Source organism: Mercenaria mercenaria, chromosome 18 (assembly GCF_021730395.1).
Source record: "Mercenaria mercenaria strain notata chromosome 18, MADL_Memer_1, whole genome shotgun sequence".
In the NCBI taxonomy this organism is placed as follows: Eukaryota; Metazoa; Mollusca; class Bivalvia; order Venerida; family Veneridae; genus Mercenaria; species Mercenaria mercenaria.
In genome coordinates, this window is record NC_069378.1 from 11,141,577 (window position 1) to 11,161,226 (window position 19,650).

At 34.2% G+C, this 19,650-nt stretch overlaps 1 protein-coding gene and 1 long non-coding RNA gene across 5 annotated transcripts in view; both read right to left on the reverse strand.

Annotated features, from left to right (window-relative positions):
- The window catches only part of LOC123538917 (uncharacterized), a 163,810-nt gene that overhangs the window by 13,126 nt on the left and 131,034 nt on the right, over window positions 1-19,650 (reverse strand). For all 4 annotated transcript variants that reach the window (XM_053530618.1, XM_053530617.1, XM_053530619.1 and 1 more), the window contains 4 exons: window positions 15,141-15,441; window positions 13,566-13,656; window positions 11,857-12,123; window positions 275-379 (listed from right to left, as the gene is read on the reverse strand). In XM_053530618.1, coding sequence (XP_053386593.1) covers window positions 275-379; window positions 11,857-12,123; window positions 13,566-13,656; window positions 15,141-15,441 — 764 coding nt within the window. The remainder of the gene's footprint in view (window positions 1-274; window positions 380-11,856; window positions 12,124-13,565; window positions 13,657-15,140; window positions 15,442-19,650) is intronic.
- Window positions 3,616-10,480, reverse strand: LOC128550803 (uncharacterized). Its single transcript, XR_008368468.1, has 3 exons — window positions 10,334-10,480; window positions 8,268-8,353; window positions 3,616-7,076 (listed from the first exon to the last, which is right to left on the reverse strand). It is a non-coding gene; the product is annotated as an uncharacterized LOC128550803 (long non-coding RNA).

Sequence of the window (19,650 nt, forward strand, 5' to 3'; positions counted from 1 at the left end):
GTCATTACTGCGACCCGCGTCGACAGGAAGAAAAGGCACAAATCAACCATCATAATATATTGTATTGTGCTCTTTCAGTAAATTGGAAATATTTTGAATTTCATCAACCATTTAAACGGTGATATGAATGACATGTACATAATATTCTCATTTAGATATATTCTTTTCAGAAGATATCGGTGCCAAAAGTAAAGTATTTGTATTTCAAAACTTTGACTTTTATCAAAATTATCACACATCATAACTTGATAGATGTTATTATCGCTATCCTTACCCTTTACTTCAGTTGAAAGAGGAACATCCTTCTCTTCCGGGTTTTTCTTGTCGAGAATTTTCTTGGTCAACAGTTTCACCAGACGATTATGTATAGACTTCTGACCTGACAGCACAAAAACAAAAATATTCATGTATGGTGTTTTAATTTGTTCCATGTGGACCTGATTAACCCATGGAGTATGGTCTGTGTAAAATTAGCGATCATTAAGTATGCCTAGAAGTATAAAATCAAGAACCGCTGCGATTCTCTGGTGGCTGTAGTTGGACGCCACATCAAGTTGTTGTCATATAACGATACTTAAAACAATTCACAGTAGGTTATAAAAGGCTATCGTATAGTATTATGAAATGAAAATAAACATAAGAGGAACATAACATTTAATTCATATACAATGTGTCTAAAACTATATCCAATGTCATATTTTTCATGGACATTCGACAGATTTTAGTCGCAAATTTAATTCCAACTTGTTCCCTAAATGAAATATGTCATAATTATTAAAGCTAAATTACGTTTAAATACACTACCTTAAGGAGGTAGGTTACCTTCATATTTGTATGTGCGCATGTCCAACCGGAAGCTAACGTGACGATTTACGACGACGTTTACGACAAACTAAATGTGTTTGTATATTCATTCTTTTGAAAACAAATCATGAACTTGTCTTCGATCTGATGCTTTATGGTTTAATAATGCAGAAATAATGAATAAATTGCCGCTGAAACGCTTCAAAACAATGTTGCCTTAAAATGACGTCATTGACGTCATGACGTTACGTGTCAGTTACCGCGCAAAATTAATAGCTTTTATCTTGAAAGTACGTAATTCTGTACATCTTCTTTATTTTAGCTATTTTCAAATAACCATTATTTGCTGAAATATTTTTTATGAGTCTTTTGCTCTGAATAATAATCAATTTTGCTTCTTTTATGTAGTTATATTGAAATGTTATGCGGAATGTAAGAAAATGGATGATGGCAACCAATGTTATTTGGAATATAGTTGGGTGAAAGGTTACTTCTTACGGCCATTTTCAAATAAAAAGTCTAGCAGTTTGATTTGTAATACCTATTTTTCAGGTTCCATTGATAATTTGTTACTTACATACTAAAACTAAGATCTAAAATTGTTCAAATTTCAGTAGAAAATTGTGGTTTCTTGAATTGAACTGATGTTACCATGGAAACAAAGCCCGTGACCTATGTATCTAAATGTAAAATTCAAAAGCGTTGACACTGGTCTATTTAAGAAACACAGCTTCGGCTTTTTATTTTCATTTCAACAATATTCATGAGAATAATAGCAGCACGCTGAACGATTTTTCCATGAAAAATGGCAGACGAGGGGTACTGCTGTACGTATTCTAAGCTGTGAAATTTGTTTGAATAAATGCAAATAACACGAAAATGTAACCTACGTTAGAAATAATATGTTTTAAAGCTACATCAACTAGAAAGATAATCTTATTCAATATTTTTTTTAAAGAAATTACGACAAACGGCAAGATATAAGCTATTTTAAACATCTCTGTTGCCATGGTTACTTTCAAATTTAAGAAAAATAGGGTACCATGTAACGTGCTTGGTATTTTGCTAATAATATTACCCAAATATTTGATGTTGGTCATTAACAGAATGGCACTGGAGCCGTCGAAAACCCCTTTTTTTATACATAGTTGTTTAAAAATGAGAGAAAATGCGTTACCATGGAAACACGAGCCCCGCGACATATACATTTTAAGCTTATATTAGAAAGATAACGTGCATACCAGTAAAATTATCAATTATGCAGACTTCTACGGATATCAATGAAACTAAAATACTCTGAAAAGTGTTAAATATCCGTATTTTCCTTCTTCTTTCAATATGAAATACCTTTGGAGGGTCATGTTCTTCAAACCTGGATAAAAATTGAACTTGAAAGGACAGAGAAAAACGACATTGAGATTGTAGCAGTTAAAACTTCATATTACACGAAATACAAAAAAATGCTGTAGTTCAACTAATTTGAATTTACCCTTGTAACAAGGTAACCTACCTCCTTAAATCTGGTGTTATGTTTTTGAAGCTGTCCTATAATATTTTAAGGCAAAATTTAGTTTCGAAAATTATTTTTGATAATCTTATACTTTAATTCAAATAGCATGTCCCCCGTCATTTATTCAGAATTAATTAATTTAAAGATATACTCGATTTTATGCGAAAATAAGAACAAAACAATGAATACTAAACCGGAGCAAAACTTACGCAAAGTATGATATACAAGATAACAAAATGCGCAGATGGAATATCGAATCGCCAAAAGTATCCCTATAAAATGATTATATTGCCCTAATTACATGTACCAACAAGTTATAGAGCTAATTTCACACATTCTTCATAGCAGAATGTTTCTGATTGTTTTATTTACATACTGCTAAAACGCAAACGCTATAATACTCGGTACATATACGTGGTCGTGGACTGAAGTATGTGTTCCGATAAATGGCTTCAAAAAAAAAAGCACAATGTTTGTAATCCAAATGTGCTACCCCATTCAAACTAAGATACTGTACCCCGGCGTAAGTGCCTCTTTTTAAAACATTTCATCTTGGCGTACTGGTCTAAGGTGTTGGCCTATGGTTCTTTGCAATGGGTAGTGGTACAAACCTCAGTGGTGGCGACGTTTTTATTATTATTGAAATAAGAAAGACAACCATTTGATCACAATCAAGATCACTATAACCATGATTTGGCTAAAAGCTGAACTTTTGTCATTTTGAAACGAATATAATTGGTACTTCTTGGAAAAAGTCGTGTTAAGGCCCCCAATTTTAATACTACAAGAGATATAGTTTGAACATTGTAAACTTAATACCTAACATTAGGTTTTTGATAAATACAGGAACCAAATGTAGTAGATAAGAACGTGTTGAAATAAAAACTCCAACTTTGGGCGCGTGACAATAATATGAAATAAGGCACTGCCTCAATCGGGAATCGATCAGACTTCAACTCATCCCTTTAACATTTAAAAAAAACTGTCTACTAGGGTGTTTAATAACAGGCAAATTGTTGAGAAGCACAATGACAGACTTAAGGTGATCACAACAGCTCACACTGTGCTCAGGTGAGCTAAAAATCATACAAACTTAAAAGTTACTAGATTGCAACTCACTGTTAACAAGACTTAACAGACACATATTAACAATCTATTTGGACCACGACAGGTTAAGAGCTCAGTCTAGGGAGACATATTAGCTTTCTTGTGCAGGCTTGGTTTTTTTCTATTTGTGTTAATTGTAATTCTGAAATTACTCGTAAAACAAATCCTAATTTTGCTTTTATATACACATCACAAAGACTTGCATTACACTTTATTTATTGAATAAACTGTTCACATGTTTAAGTTTTATCTGTATACACATTTATAATGATCGCAGATCACATAATTTGTTTTATTCATACATGAAATATAGCTGAACTGTGAATAACAACTTTTAATAACAGTACTGGATGCTTTTGTCAGGCTTTGAAATAAGTATTGTCAATATAAAGAAAATGTGACTTGCTGTAATCTGTATTCTAAAATGTACAATTTCTCTTACAACAAGAACAAATAAACAAGAGGGCCATGATGGCCCTGTATCGCTCACCTGGCATATTGACATAAAGATCATCAAGATCAACATTCTGACCAAGTTACATTAAGATATGATCATAAATGTAGCCTCTAAAGAGTTAACCAGCTTTTACTTTGATTTGACTTGGTGACCTAGTTTTTGACCCCACATGACCCAGATTCAAACTTGACTGAAAGGTCATCAAGATTAACATTCTGATTAAGTTTCATGAAGATGCAGTCATGAATATGGCCTCTGGAGTGTTAACAAGCTGTTCCTTTGATTTGACCTAGCGACCTAGTCTTTAATCCCACCTGACCTAGATTTAACTTGGCCTATAGATCATCAAGATTAAAATTCTGACAAAGTTTCATTAAGATATGGTCATAAATGTGGCCACTACAGTGTTAACAAGCTTTTCCTTTGATTTGACCTGGTTACATGTACCTAGTTTTTGACCCTAGACGACCCAATATCAAACTTGTCCAATATTTTATTGAGGGTAACATTTTGACCAAGTTTCATTAAGATTGGGCCAAAATTGTGACCTCTAGAGTGTTAACAAGCTTTTCCCTTGATTTGACCTGGTGACCTAGTTTTTGACCCCACTTGACCCAGATTTGAATCTGATTTATGGATCATTAATATTAACATTCTGACCAAGTTTCATGAAGATATAGTCTTAAATGTGACCTCTACAGTGTTAACAAGCTTTTCCTTCGATTTGACTTGGTGACCTAGTTTCAAGATGACCCAACATCAAATGTGTCCAAGATTTTATTGAGGGTAACATTCTGACCAAGTTTCATAAAGATTAAGTCAAAATTGTGACCTCTAGAGTGTTAACAGTCAAATTGTTGACGACGGACGGACACAGGGCGATCACAAAAGCTCACCTTGAGCACTTTGTGCTCAGGTGAGCTAAATGCTAGAGTTGTCACAGGAGTGACGAATTATACCCCCACAATATGGCCTTATCAAAGAACTAAGCCAATAACAAAGCAGCATTTTCTTGAGCTATTATCTAATGACCTCAAATTCAATCTCCATAGTTTCATGATCCTCTGCCCAAGTGTTCTCAAGGTGTTGTATGGAAAAGGTTTAAATGTTCCGGGTCATCCTGACCTTTGGAACTCTAAATCAATACAGGTAATCTGCTGGTCAAGACCAACCTTGTACTAAATTTTGTGTTTCTCATCCCAAGCATCCTGAAGTTATTGTCCAAAAACCGTTTTAAAGAACCGTTATTTATTTTGTTGAAGTTAACATCACACCGACACAGGATAGGTCATATGGCGACTTTCCAGTTTTAATGGTGGAGGGAGACCCCAGGTACCCCTCCGTGCATCATTTTAAAGAACCGGGTCAGTGTGACCTTGACCTGTGACTTAAACATTATTAGGGGTCAGCTGCAGGTCATAATCAACCTCCCTAACAATTTTCATGATCCTAGGCTCAAGCATTCTCAAGTTATAATCTGAAAAACATTTCAGTTTTGCCTTATTGTGACCTTGACCTACTGACCTCAAAGTAAAACTTGACCTGTATTTCATGATGTGACACCTGTGTACCAAACTTTATCATCCTAGGCTCAAGGTCTCAAGTTATCATTCGGAAACGGTTCAACTGTTCAAAATCACTGTGACCTTGACCTTTGATCTATTGACCTCAAATTCAAACAACCTGTATTTTATCATGTTACACCTGTGTTACAAAAGCTATGATCCCAGGCCAAAACGTTTGCAAGTTATCTTGACCTTTGACCTACTGACCCCAAAGTCGAACTTGACCTGTAACTATGTACCAAAAAATATTTAAATCGGTCAAGCTTTTCATGAGTTATCATCTGGAAGCCATGAAAACCTACTGACTGAAAGACAGACAAGCTTACTACATGGGGGTATAACAGAACATTCTCTTTAAAATCTCATGAAAAATATGAGAACTAGATGCCCACGGGCAATATGTCAAGCCCGCCAGCTGTCAAAAGGACTGGGAGTTGTGCATGACACTCCTTGTCTCATTGAGGCAAACATTTATGCCAAATAAAAGAGATTGCAAAAAGTTACAATATAAGTTATTTACAGTAACAACATAGGAAGGTAAAATTAAAAAGAAAAAAAAATTTAAAAAAAAAAATAAAAAAAAAATTCACACAAAAATCCGCACCAGCAGATACACCTAAAAATTGGATGTAACATGCATGTTGTACTACAGAAAAGTGGTCTTGATTTTTCCCTACCACCAGTAATAAACAAGTTACAAATGTAACCTATTTATAGTAACAACAAAGGGAAGTAATTCTAGGATCTTATGCATAACACTCCGTCGCATGATGATGAACAATTGTGCCAAGTTACATCAAAATCCCTCTATGCATCAAAAAGAAATGCTCCAGACAAAGTCATTCTTGTATCTGACTTTTGACCTCTAAGTGTGACCTTGACCTTAGACCTGGTTCTTCCGCATGACACTCCCTCTCATGGTGGTGAACATTTGTGCCAAGTTACATCAAAGTCCCTCCATGCGTGAAGAAGAAATGCTCCAGACAAAGTTGTCATTCTTGTATCCTTTGACCTCTAAGTGTGACCTTGACCTTAGACCTAGGGACCTGGTTCTTGCGCAAGACACTCCATCTCATGATGGTGAACAATTGTGCCAAGTTACTTCAAAATCCCTCCATGCATGAAGAAGAAATGCTCCGGACAAAGTCATTTTTGAATTTGACCTTTGACCTGTAAGTGTGATCTTGACCTTTGAAATAGGAACCTGGGGCTTGCGCATGACACTCCGTCTCACTGAGGTTAACATTCATACCATATATAAACAAGATTGCTCCATGCATGTCCAAATTATGGTCCGGACAAACAAATCCGGACAGACACACGCACGCACATACACCGAATAGACATTTGGACAACTATGTCTTCGCTTCCGCAAGCAGGCTCGACAATAACAAAACCAATGTGATAATCACATTATCTCTTAAAGTAACAAAGCTTAGTCAAACACTGCTGTTCTCAAAATATATTTAGTTTCTAAATAAATCCTGAATTCCTATCCTTAAAAGTTTTTTTTTTATTAAAGTTCCCTTGTTCTTCTGTCTTTTTATATTTTCTGGTGTTTCTTTCTTGCTTTTCAAGTATACTGGATTTGTTGACCTTCCATTTTGTAGCTGCCTGCTCTCAAGAAGTGAACCTGTAAAACAGAAATCGAATATTGTAAATTGATAAAAAGAGACCCCAACCAACTTTCATAAAGATCCCATGAAAAATGTGATCTACAGAGTGGTCACAAGCAAAAGTTTACTGACGCACGGACGGACGCCGCGCTATCACAAAAGCTCACCTCGTCCCTTTGTGACAGGTGAGCTAAAAAATCAATATCTGAGAACCGCTTCCTGCGATAACACTAAAATGTAAATAAAATTAAACCATTTGTTGATGTGATTTTTGGGAAATGTTACCTTGCATTTTGGGGTGTTGGGGAAAAAATGCAATATTTTTGGATTGGGAAGTGGCCGAATATAGGCCTCTGTCATATAAGGATGAAAAGCCCTGCCGGCTAACAATTTCTGACAAGAAATCATTTTCAAAGTTTTTCTTTTCGGTGAGTTCTATATGGAATTAAATTCTTTGGGTAATTTTGAGAGGACCACCCCATGATCATTCTGTGAAGTTTGGTGTAAATCTGCCCAGTGGTTCTGAAGAAGATTTTTACAAATTGTTGGCACATGACGGACATCAACTCATGTTGTCACCCTGTGACAGGTGATCGAGCTAATAATTGTTTAAATTTGCATACATGTATTAAATTTTATGGTTTTGTCCAGAAATGCTTTATCATCAAGAAAATGAAATGGAGTCTTTACTAAGGACTAAAAAAAATTTTGTTTCCGGTAACATGCTAAAAAGAATTAGGGTAGGTAGGTCGGAAAAACTTTTTACTTGGATTTTTTAAAATTATTTTTAGGGAGACTTTTTGGAAATTATTTTTGTGTCAAAAAATGAATACAAATAGGGGGGTTATGCCTCTAGAGCATCAGTAAGTTGATTTATAACATCACTGTCCATGTTTAAAGCATAAAAAGTGCAGTTTTGCAACTTTTTGTCAAAAAGTTGAAAAAATGTTTTCAAAGACAAAGGCGGACGGACCGTCCATTTAGGGTCGGGCCAAAAATTTATGGTAGGTCAGGATACAGGAAACAGACAATTTTTTTTATGCCTAATGTTCCTTGGTATTTGATTCTATGCACCGACTCAATCGCAAAAATCTGTTCACACAAATACTAATTTGTATACAGTATATCATGCCTTTTGAATGATTGAAACTGCTTCCCATGGTGCACAGCTGCAACTATATAATAAAGAAACAGAAAGATAGAAATACCTTATGAGCCGCAATCAAGTGGTTTCAGTCTGTCAACAAGCACTTTGGAGCAGTACAACAATACTCTGTATAATAGACCAAGATGCCTGAAAATAGTGAAAGGTGAGCAAATTAAGAAAACATGGACAACCAGCTGTTTTGAAATTTCAAAGGTCTAAGAGCTAACATCCTTTTTGCAGTTTATCAATTTTCATGCCAATAAGATGACCCCAATTATATCATTGGCATGGCGGGAGAAATTTGTTAAATAAAACTTTTTTTTTAATGAAAATAAAACAGTAGCAAATTTTGTCAAAATGTATAATGAAACGAAGTAAATGCGGTTAAAAATTTCAGTTTTGAAAAAAGAAAAGTCACTGTATGAGTAGGTTTGTTTACACGACTGACCAGCCAGAACAGCCAAACATTCATAGCTGTCAAGGCTCCACAAAGGCCACGAGTGTGATCGGAGTTCGAAGGGAAGGTTTCCCTCGTGAGGGTCTGGAGGGCGATGATCCTTAAAAGCCGGAAACGCCCTCACATAGAAAATTTACATAGATCTGGTTTTGAATAGTCTCCCTCCATGTTTACTTTTTGTGATGTTTATTCATGCGGTAGAAATAACATGTTGCACCTGTGAATGTAAAAGCTGTATTATACGGTATAAAAACATTGTGTCAACGTCACCTTGCATGTTTGATTCAATAATTTTCTACGAAAAAAACAACCGATTGCTTTATTTCTTTAACATGCGTGTGACCTTGAATAGTAGGCGTGTGAGCTTGATCTAAGGCCGAAATGCGTGTGGCACACGCACAATGCGTGTGTCTTGACAGGTATGAACATTACTTTAACCCAGTGAATTCCAGGTACCTTTTTGACTTGGTGGTCTATGACCTTCACTTTGCTCGGTATCATGAAAAGGCAAAAACAGACTGGTAAAGCAGCTAGAAGAATCTGTTCTGCCTTCCTCAGTTTAGTATGAACACAGGAGCTGACAAAATGCTACAATTGTTTATTGGTATCTGACGGTCATGATTCATAAACGTATAACTTTAAACGTATTTGAGTATGTGTGCAGTGTACAAAATTCATAATACATTATTATTTGTATTTACAAAATAAATTGTGTGAAATTTTTATCTTAACTTGCATTCCATGAAATTGACTTGCATTTAGCGAGTCCAAAATTTGAGCCCTGTGATTTGTGAAAGTAATTACATCTTCTGCATGCATGATTATGGTTCTGACTAAATCTTAAACTCTTGCATTTATGGAACAGTTTGAATTCAATTCCTTCATAATTCTGACCAACTAATCGAGCATGCTTCAGAACTCCAGATAAGGGCTGTATTTTTGTAATTACGAACTTGTTAGGGATCAGATATGACTTTATTTTAAAATGTGGATGTATCAATACGAATTTATTTTAAAATGTGGTTGTATCAGTACGACATGTAAACAGTATTACATATATTCCAAAGAAAGATCGAGCCGCATTGCATGCCTGCGCCAAGTTGCGCTTATCAACGCTATCTTGACTGTTGACAATTTGCCTGTGTCAAATGAGTGAGGAATATACGAAACAAACACCAATAGCATAATGTAATGCATTAACACATAATTTTTTGGACTTCAAAAATTATGCGTCATAAAAATCTGAAAAGGGGAAATAATTCTACCAAAACTGAAGGCAACCAAGTTATTTTTATTTTAATTTGTGTCATATGAACAGATGAACCAAGTTTGAAAGAAATATCTTTACTATTTTTCAAAAAATGTTAGTTTTTATGTCGAAAGCCCGATCGGGCAATGTTACCAGCCTGTTTAAAATCTATATTTTTTTCTGTAAGGCGATCGGATTCCCTATAATGCTATATTTAGGCCGAGCACAGCTTATCGGCAGAATCATAAGCTCAACTTAATTACTGTGTATACATGCAGTGAGCCTTAAGAAATAATAATCTAAAAGGCCCATTTCAAATTGATGAATAAATAAAAATGTAAAAAATAAGGAATTTCTATGCTTTTTATGGGTGGGGTGTTTGTTTACATTATTATTATACAATGGAAAGTTAGTTACTCACGTTTCTAAAAATGTCAACAGGTCCAACCATGCACATGCTGTAATGGAGTGCCATCCATATTCTATATAAAAGTAAAATAATTCCATTAATCAGTCATGCCTGCAAGTAAAATCACGGATTTCTTAATTTCAAAAATTCAATATAGGCTTAGTAACAAAGAAGTTCAAAGAAACTAAAGTACCGGAAAGGAATTAAATACGATCTGAAAAGCGACACAAAGGTGAATCTATTCTCTCATTCCCCGAGCTGAAGAACTCGTTGGAGAATGTTTGTTTCCTCAAATTTTCAAAATGTCGGCGCCAGTGTAACGTGTATCCACTCTCACTCTAAATATAAAAATGTTCAAAATGTCGCTGTTTAAAAATGCTACTCAGTATTGAATAAAGCATGTTTTATCACAAATTATATCAGTGTAGTCACGTTACCGGCTGATTAGCTTCTGACGCCTTACTTTGAATATTCTTTCGAGTCGCAGACATCTTATTGTGCGGATATTGCGTTTCGCCTACTGATCTGACGGACGCTTATTAACATTAACGAAGACCGTGATATCCCGAATTTCATCGGGGTCGTCGCACGCCCATGGTCTAAACCGGAACTCCATATTTTTTTATTTGGATAGTATGTGTTGTTTGGATACCCTCGTATGTTACCGTAGTGGGATTCGATCCCGATTTTCGTCGCTTCGCGACGAAAATCGGTAAGATCGATTCCCTAATAAATGAAAAGTGGGTGAAATTAAGTATAATATATTTATAAATAAGCAAGAATAATGTTGATATGTTTCTATCATTTCAAAAGCGTTAGAACAGTTTACTCCCTTCTACAATTTGTTTTTAATTCTATGGTATTCTTACAAAATTTATATGTGAATAAGTTTGTACCAGCTGTCACTTTCAAAGGTTCTACCGTTCATCTGTATTTAAGAGTGAAAAAAAAAACGCCAAAATGGTGACAACGAGTCGCTTTAATATTAGTGTTTTCTTATTTTGCTAAACTTACTGTACGTTAGGTATAATCAACTATTATTAGTTATTTGATTTGTTGTGACCCTCCGCAAAAACAAGTGGGATCAGTATGATAAATTGGAAGCAAGGCGTTATTTCCAAAGAGGATCACTAATAAACTCTCTAACTTAATTGTGTTAACAATATTTTTCAATGGTTTGATATAACGAACTAAATTCCTGAAGTCAGACAATTCAATTTCAAGACTGAAAAAGGACAAACACTTTATTCTTCATTGAAAACAAAGAAGAAGATATTCTTGTCATGTAAAGAAAATAACAAGTACAGCAATTACATTCTGGATAGAAATGAGAAATCGTGGACGTTAAATGAAGTCTGATAATAGTAAATGTTGTAATGTAAAATCTGTTAAATTGCAATACCTGCGTAAATGAATTTTAAAACCGTGGCCTTTAAATGTGATCTAACACTGAAACATCTTCTATAAATTGTTTATGATCGATATTATCACTGAGATATAAGTCATCCTGAAACGACACCGAAAAAGCAACTTACCTGTATCAAGCATTTTCCACTCGCCGTTTTCGAGGGACACTTTGCATTTTCTAATATGCACGTCAATTCCATTTGTGCTCTCTTGCTTGTTTATGTTTATATATTCTTTAAACAAACGTTTTGTCAGAGTTGTCTTTCCAACTCCATAGTGCCCAACAATCATAACGCGAATATTATGTACCGTCTCATATCCCCCTTGCAAAACTTCCTTATATAGTTCAATTGATCTCTTGTCCATTCTCAAGATTTCTTGTGGGATCACATTTCCTGTAAAACGTTTTTAAAAACTAAAGAATTAAGAAATGTATGGATAGAACACGAATGCCACCACTATGTGATGTCAAATCATAAAATTGTGTGTATTTCGACATATCAAGATGTCCGGCACAGTCCTGTGCCTGAAATGAACAACTGTGTTCACTATAATTCATATATGAAAATGGAACAAAGCTAACTAGAAAATCACGACTTTTATTTTCGAGTTGGCGACATAGATATTTTGAAATCCATCTGTTTACAGCAATGTTTATGCCCCATAATTGTCCTAAAGCAATACGCAAAATCGTTGAACAGTAAATGAAAGACAGACAGAAAACACTTGTTTTTGATACTTTATTATATTGCAAACAGTATTCAGTCTAAATGAACATAGATATATACTTCCGGCCAGCAAGTAGTAAGAGGCTGTTTGCAACAATCATCTCAGACACTTTGTTTTGTCCTTTAATTTTCTACTTTGCTGTCATGTTTATGTCCGATATATTGTGAATAAATAAATATAGTTCATGACAATGTCGAATATGCAAGAAATTTGGCAGTTACTTGCGGACACCAGTTTTGTACTGGTACAGAATCCAGGAACACTTTTTAGTTATACTGTCCGCCGTTCCATAACTGAAATACTGTTAAAAGCCCAAAACAAACAAAATCTATATTTTCATGGTGCTTAGGAATTTCCATGACAACACAAATGACAGTTGTTTTTAAAAAATGGTAGAATTTGAAGGGGCGTCTCCGAAGCCGGGTGGGTAAGGTCTCATCCGGTGTGGGTTTGAGCCTCACTCGGGGCGTTGAATTCTTCATGTAAAGAAGTCATGCAGCTGGTTTAAGGAAGGTCGGTGATTCTATCCATGTGCCTACCCGTGATGATATGGTTAACGAAGGGGCACTTGGGATCTTCCTACACCATCAAAGTTTGAGCATCACTTATAGTTGTGTCGATGCCACGTTAAACCCAACAAAACCAAAGAATTTGTAGAACATGAAGCATATGAATATAAATCACCGCAAGATTCTTCACAAAATAACATTGTAATCTGACGACAATGGCTATTATGAATTTTCTTAAATAAACCAATTTCCCTAAAGATTGCAAGGTACCATACTCTTGATTCTCATTAACTGAATCCTAAACGGCAGGAAAATACAAAAGTACAATGTATATAATCTATGAAAGTTTTTACCGAACTAAATCTGCTTATTGCCTACGCATCTACAATTATATGATATATATTTTTCTATAGCCTGACTTAAATTTAAGGTATCGTCGCGTCTGTTATTGGTGAATGGCTTGAAAACTGATTACGCACCTAATATTTAATTTGCGAATATATTTCCGTCTCTAGTCCTATTGAGAAACAACAGCATGGGTATCAAATACAAAAACAAAGACTATTATAGCAATGCTATATGTATGATGTTTTCTTTACCTCTGTTTACGCTCTCTTCCATGCAATCATTTGGCACTATCTCTGAACATTTCTTGTGATCAGCTTTGATTCTATTAACATCTTCATCCGACTGAAAAGGAAACACAGAGAAATTGATTTCAAAAATTTAAATATTAAATATCGAAAGTGGTGTAGTGTATTCATTAGATGATAGTGGGGGCTGTCATAACAAGAGCTGTCACAGGAGACAGCGCACTTGACTGTTTCGATGCTGGTAATGTAACTCGGCACATCTTAGAAAGCTGGAGCTGCCACTGGAGTGTTTAATGACTCCAATGTCGATGAAGATATTGGAAAAAAACTTAAGTCTGTGTCAAAAGTATTAAGTAATAAGAGAGATAAAGTGTATAAAAACATAAAATAAGTATAATTTTAAGCAAAAAGAGAGCATACTTCATGAAGTATTGGTGCAAGAGTGATGCTCCTTGTGTCATATGATGTTGGTTATGAAGTGGAACAACTACTTAAAGTTTGAATCAAATCCATTTAATAATACTGAGATAGAGTGCAAGTGCACCAAAATTTTAACCTGAAATTCTAAGGAAATAGGGGAGGTAATTCATGTAATAATAGTGCTAGAGAGTTTGCGTCATATGATGTTGAACAACTATTTTAAATATGAATCAAATCCTCTCTGTAGAAACAGAGATGTAGTGAAAATGCATCAAAATTAGCCTTAAACTCTAAGTAAAAGGGAGCATAATTCACGAAAACATGGACCAGAGTTATGGACCTTGTGTCATATGATGTGGGTGATGCATTTTCGTTTGTTTTAAACTATTTATCGCTTTTTGAATTTTACAACACAACTAAAAAATCTAAACTCCAGTTTGATTCCATCTGGAATTGGTGTTGAGAGCGATTAATCAAAGTTGTAAGAACTAGTTTCGCAATCGAGAATTAAGATACTAGTATCAACTTGAAATACAAGATTTTTTTAAACGATGAGTATCGCGCGTGACAAAATTGCAGAGGCTTATTGTACTCACATTATCATTTTTAGAATAAAACTATACACACTCAATTTAAAACTGTTATAAACTTTTTTATTTTAGTTTTCATATGTTTTTGTGAAGATCATTATTTGTTTTAACTGTTTAAACTAACAATTGAACTATAGTTCTAGTTGTTGAATAGTAGAATCAAAGAATTGCATATTACAATCTCAATATTTTGGACATAAAATTGTCCAGTATACCCGAGTACACCTCCATCAAATGATTATATTTTTACTTTGAATCTACCGATTTCTATAACTTATACAGCATTGTCTTGCCAATAAATTGCTCTATAATGTGCCGAAAACCGCATCTAAAAATAATAAGCGGTTACGGAACTACATACGGAGTAACATTACATATTGAACGCCCCTCGTACATAAATGATATAGTAAGCTCAGTATAAATAAGGGATAGAAAACAGACCAGTATTGAAATGGAATTTCAGTTTTCATTCGTAGTATTACAATTCTTGATAACTTCCACATTTTCATAAAGCACATGAGGCCAAAAAAAATATATATTTAGTATTTAGTATTTACAGAAATTGTCTTACCGTTGACGTTTTCAAAGCAGCGGTAGCATTGGCACCTGTTTGAGTGAATTGAATATGTGAAACATTTTCTCGTGATATTTGGAGCCCTTTCTTTTTATCAAAGTTATATTGATATGGCGACTGTGTAAGCTTTGACTCCTCAGACAGAAATTCAATATTATAATAGTCAGATGCTCGTGATTCTATATAAAAATGGATTAATCCATCAGCAACTAAATCTTCAACAGTTTCAAATTTTTCGTCACCTACAAAATGCAGTCCGTCATAGTATAACTTGTAGTTCCTTGCATTATTATCAAACCTGAAAAAAAAAACATTAATGTAACTGTCAATATTTTCACCATGTTCCTTATATGTACTAGCAGAGATCGGAAGGATTGTCTTTGCTTATTTAAAAATTAATAACAATATCCCTGCCTATCAGCCTGTTTCAGATTTTCACATTTAATGAGATTTCTAAAAGCATTATAAAAGTGATCATCCCAATTGTTTTTGCACTTCTTATTACGTATTGTTAAAAGTATAATGTTTAAAATGCTCCTATAAATATTTTGGAAATGTATAAAATGTGTAACTTAACAGAGTATTAATTTTTCGATTTAATATATGTATTGTCTGCTGTCTTCGAAATGCATAGCTTGTATAGTGTCTCGGGATTAACCCTGTATTTACACAATACATGTACACCATACAATATAAACAGCTAATTTGAAAAACTTCCTTCTACTTTATTATTCGGAAATATCACAGGAAGGTGCGACAAATATAAATAATTTAGCGTATAAAATGTTTTAGTAAGAAACACAAAACATTTCCCAAGTCAGCGGGGCTAAAAGAAAGAAAGACGTCCACAACATATATTGTATATAAATGCAAAAGTTTGTGCTGGATCAAGTAAATTATAAACAAAAAATAAACAACATTACATAAATTACATAATATTTGCCTACCGGTTTCGTTTATTACTCGTTAGGGCATATAATACAAAATAGCGTCATAAAATGTGTAAGTGCTAAGCAACGTCATTTTTGCATACACATGCGTACACAACGTAAATATTGTAACGTCATTAATTTTGGTTAAGTTTTGGTTTAAAACTATCAATGAAATAGCGCTCTTTAGATAACCTAGCTGAAACATCATTATTATGGAATTTGTAAAAAGGAAATATTGAAAATTTTGGGACGGTTTTTGAACATGTATCTAAATGAGTACTTAAAGGCATGTCTTGTCTTATTCATAGGTCTCTTATTTGTTTGTCATATACTGTTCTTCTATTTCTCAACACGTGTATCATTGAAGGTTCCATGTTCACCGCCGTTTGAATACATCTGCGGATGTCTCTAAATTGCTTTTTGTACTTTTAGCATGTTTAAATGTTGAGTTCTGCTCAACCCGGGACTAGAGGGCGTGGATGGTAGCCTACATTTCCACTACCGTCCATGAACAGGCTCAATCAAACCGAGCCTGCAACATTTTCGTTTTTGTCGCGTTGTGCGACCTGTGAAGTTTCCACTTTTCTCTATTTTATTATCACAGCAGCGTTGTTTGTGCCGTGTGGCGGCCGTAAAAAGTCTCCCCGTACATTCAATCAGGGCTGTTATATTTCGATCTTATCAGATCGTTCAGCACGACTTTTATGTCGTGTTATTGGTACTGTTTAGTTTCTCAACATGACCATTTCGGCCTGGGTGGTTCCAATACGCCCGCTTTCATAGCCTTGAGTATTGTATAATCACCCCTTGGATATGGTGCCTGCTTTTTAATTTTGTCTTTTGACAGTTCCTGTGATACGCAGGCTCCATAACCTCAGAGCCCCTTCTTAAATTCCAGTTTGTTTAGTTCTGCACATTGTTTTCTCGTTTGGGGCAAACCCTTTACTTTATCTGGGGACCAAACGCCGCTCTTCATGGAATTACACGCCTCAACACGTGTATCATTGAAGGTTCCATGTTCACCGCCGTTTGAATACATCTGCGGATGTCTCTAAATTGCTTTTTGTTCTTTTAGCATGTTTAAATGTTGAGTTCTGCTCAACCCGGAACTAGAGGGCGTGGACGGTAGCCTGCATTTCCACTACCGTCCATGAACAGGCTCAAACAAACCGAGCCTGCAACATTTTCGTTTTTGTCGTGTTGAGCGACCTGTGAAGTTTCCACTTTTCTCTATTTTATCTCCCGTTTGACCAATATAAAATTTATTTCATCCATTACATACTAGTACATATAGTACATTTTGAACAGTGCAGTCCATACTTTCTTTAACATGAAATATTTTATTATTTAAACTGAAAGAAGACCCTTCAATAATACAAATACCTAAACTACATCTAGGGTCATTGCATTTTTTTACTGATGGAGAAGTTCATTAAACTCAGATCTAATAAGAAATTTTTTAAATTCGGAAGCTGTCTTTTACATTTTACAATTTTAGTGTCGTTTATATTATTCTTTTCATAGTATCATCATTTTATAACATATCCAAGTTACTTGTTAATATCTCAAATCGCTCACTGTTTTAGGATTATATGTAGAAGTATATGGTATAATGTTTTCACTTTTATTATTTTGTACGCTTAATAAAGTACTTCTTGGAATTTGCATTGCTTTAATTGTTCCTGTTTCAATTACTTGTAATGGATATTATATTTTCTTTCAATAAGAACCGCGGCCAGTTCTTTCAAATGTGCTTTAAGTATATTTTTGTCTCAGACTGAAACAATTGTACATATTCTCCTTCCCAAAGAAAATGAGGTGTTTGTTTTTGTATGTTTAGGATGGCATGCTTTGAAATTTAGATACTGTTTGGAATCAATATATATCAGTGGTAATTGAAGTTCCATTCTTTATTATCATTATATCCAGAAATGGCAATTTAACTGTGCTCTGTTGCATTATAAATTTTATATCCTTATGTAATGAATTTAAAATCTCTTCAAAATAGATTAAATCTAAAACAGTCGTCTAAAAATCTTTTTCATTGTTCTTGAATATATTTAGCAAAATTTTCATCTTCTTCGTGTTTGATCTTTTCATATAGTTGTTCTTCCAAGTAACCTAAAACCAGAGTAGCATAAGTTGGAGCAACTTTTGTGCCCATTGCTGTACCTTTTGATTGATTAAAATATTCTTTGTCAAATGAAAAATTGTTATTTTCTAGAATTATTTTCAAACCTTCCATAATGAAAAATTTATTAAAACGCTCCAACATTAACTCTGGGTGTTTGTCTAACCAGAATGATATAGCTTCTAATCCTAATTCATGTGGAATTTTAGAATATAAACTAACAATGCCAAAAGAAATAAGACGTGTATATTCTGGTACCCTTTCTGGGATAAAATTAAGAATATAAATGTCATCCCGTATGTAACTATGTACTTTCTTAAGAAATGGTTTTAGCAAAATATCCAGAAGACAGCTTAGACGACTAGTTTCACATGGTGGGCCTGCAACTATAGGTCGCAGTCGTAAATCTTGAGGATCTAGTATTTCAATATATTCTGAATTTTGATCAATACAAACCCGTTGCATAATTTTACTTTTATGAATTTAAGGTAAACCATAAAATATGCTAGTTTTAAAATCAAAATTAAGTAAGAAGTCTTTTTCCTGTTTAGTTAAGTTAGAAACATTTTCCGTCAGTTTTCTTATCTTTTCAATTTTTTTTATTACTGCTAGGAATATATATATAATAAGTTTCATTATTTAACAATGCTAATACTTTACTTTTGTAGAATATGTATTCATCAAAACAATACCTCCATCTTTATCTGCTTCTTTGATAATAATAGATTTATCTTGTGCTAAGGATTTTATAGCTTTTCTTTGTTCTAAAGTAGTGTTATGTTTAATTTGTTTTTCTTCATTAGAAATGTTTGAGCACAATATTTTTGTTGTCAATATATATGCATCTAATTTGCTATTGCGCCCACTTTGTGGGGTAAAGTTTGATTTATTTTTTACTAATGAAATGTTTGTACTGTCTTCTACATCAAAATACTTCCGTAATCTAATTTTGCGAAAGAATTCGCTGACATCAGTTTCCAATTCAATAGAATTACTTTTTTCAGGTGTAAGTGTAAATTTAAGACCCATCAACAAAACACTTTTTTCTATTGCATTAAGTTTACGCTTAGAAAGATTATAAATTTTTGTAAATGTTTTGTTTCAGCTAGGTTACCTATTTCTACATTTCGCTGCTCTAGTTGTGGTCCTCGTCCAGAAAACAATGCACAGTTTCTGGTCTGACCACATCATCTTCATTTATTTGGTTAGAGTTATTTGACCTGTCTCCTCAATTTCTTCTCTGCTGTTGGTTTCTTCTTCTGTTTGGCTGCTGTGGTGAATTTTTATTAAGTTTTGAGACAAGTTCTTGGAGTAAACATTGAACACTTTGGTTTTCTTTTTGCTCTTTACTCTGTATTGTTTGTTGTTGGTGACTTTTTTGTTGGAACTCACGATTTGAATTTCCTTTTTGAAAAAAAGGGTTTGAATTTTCATAATTTTTGCA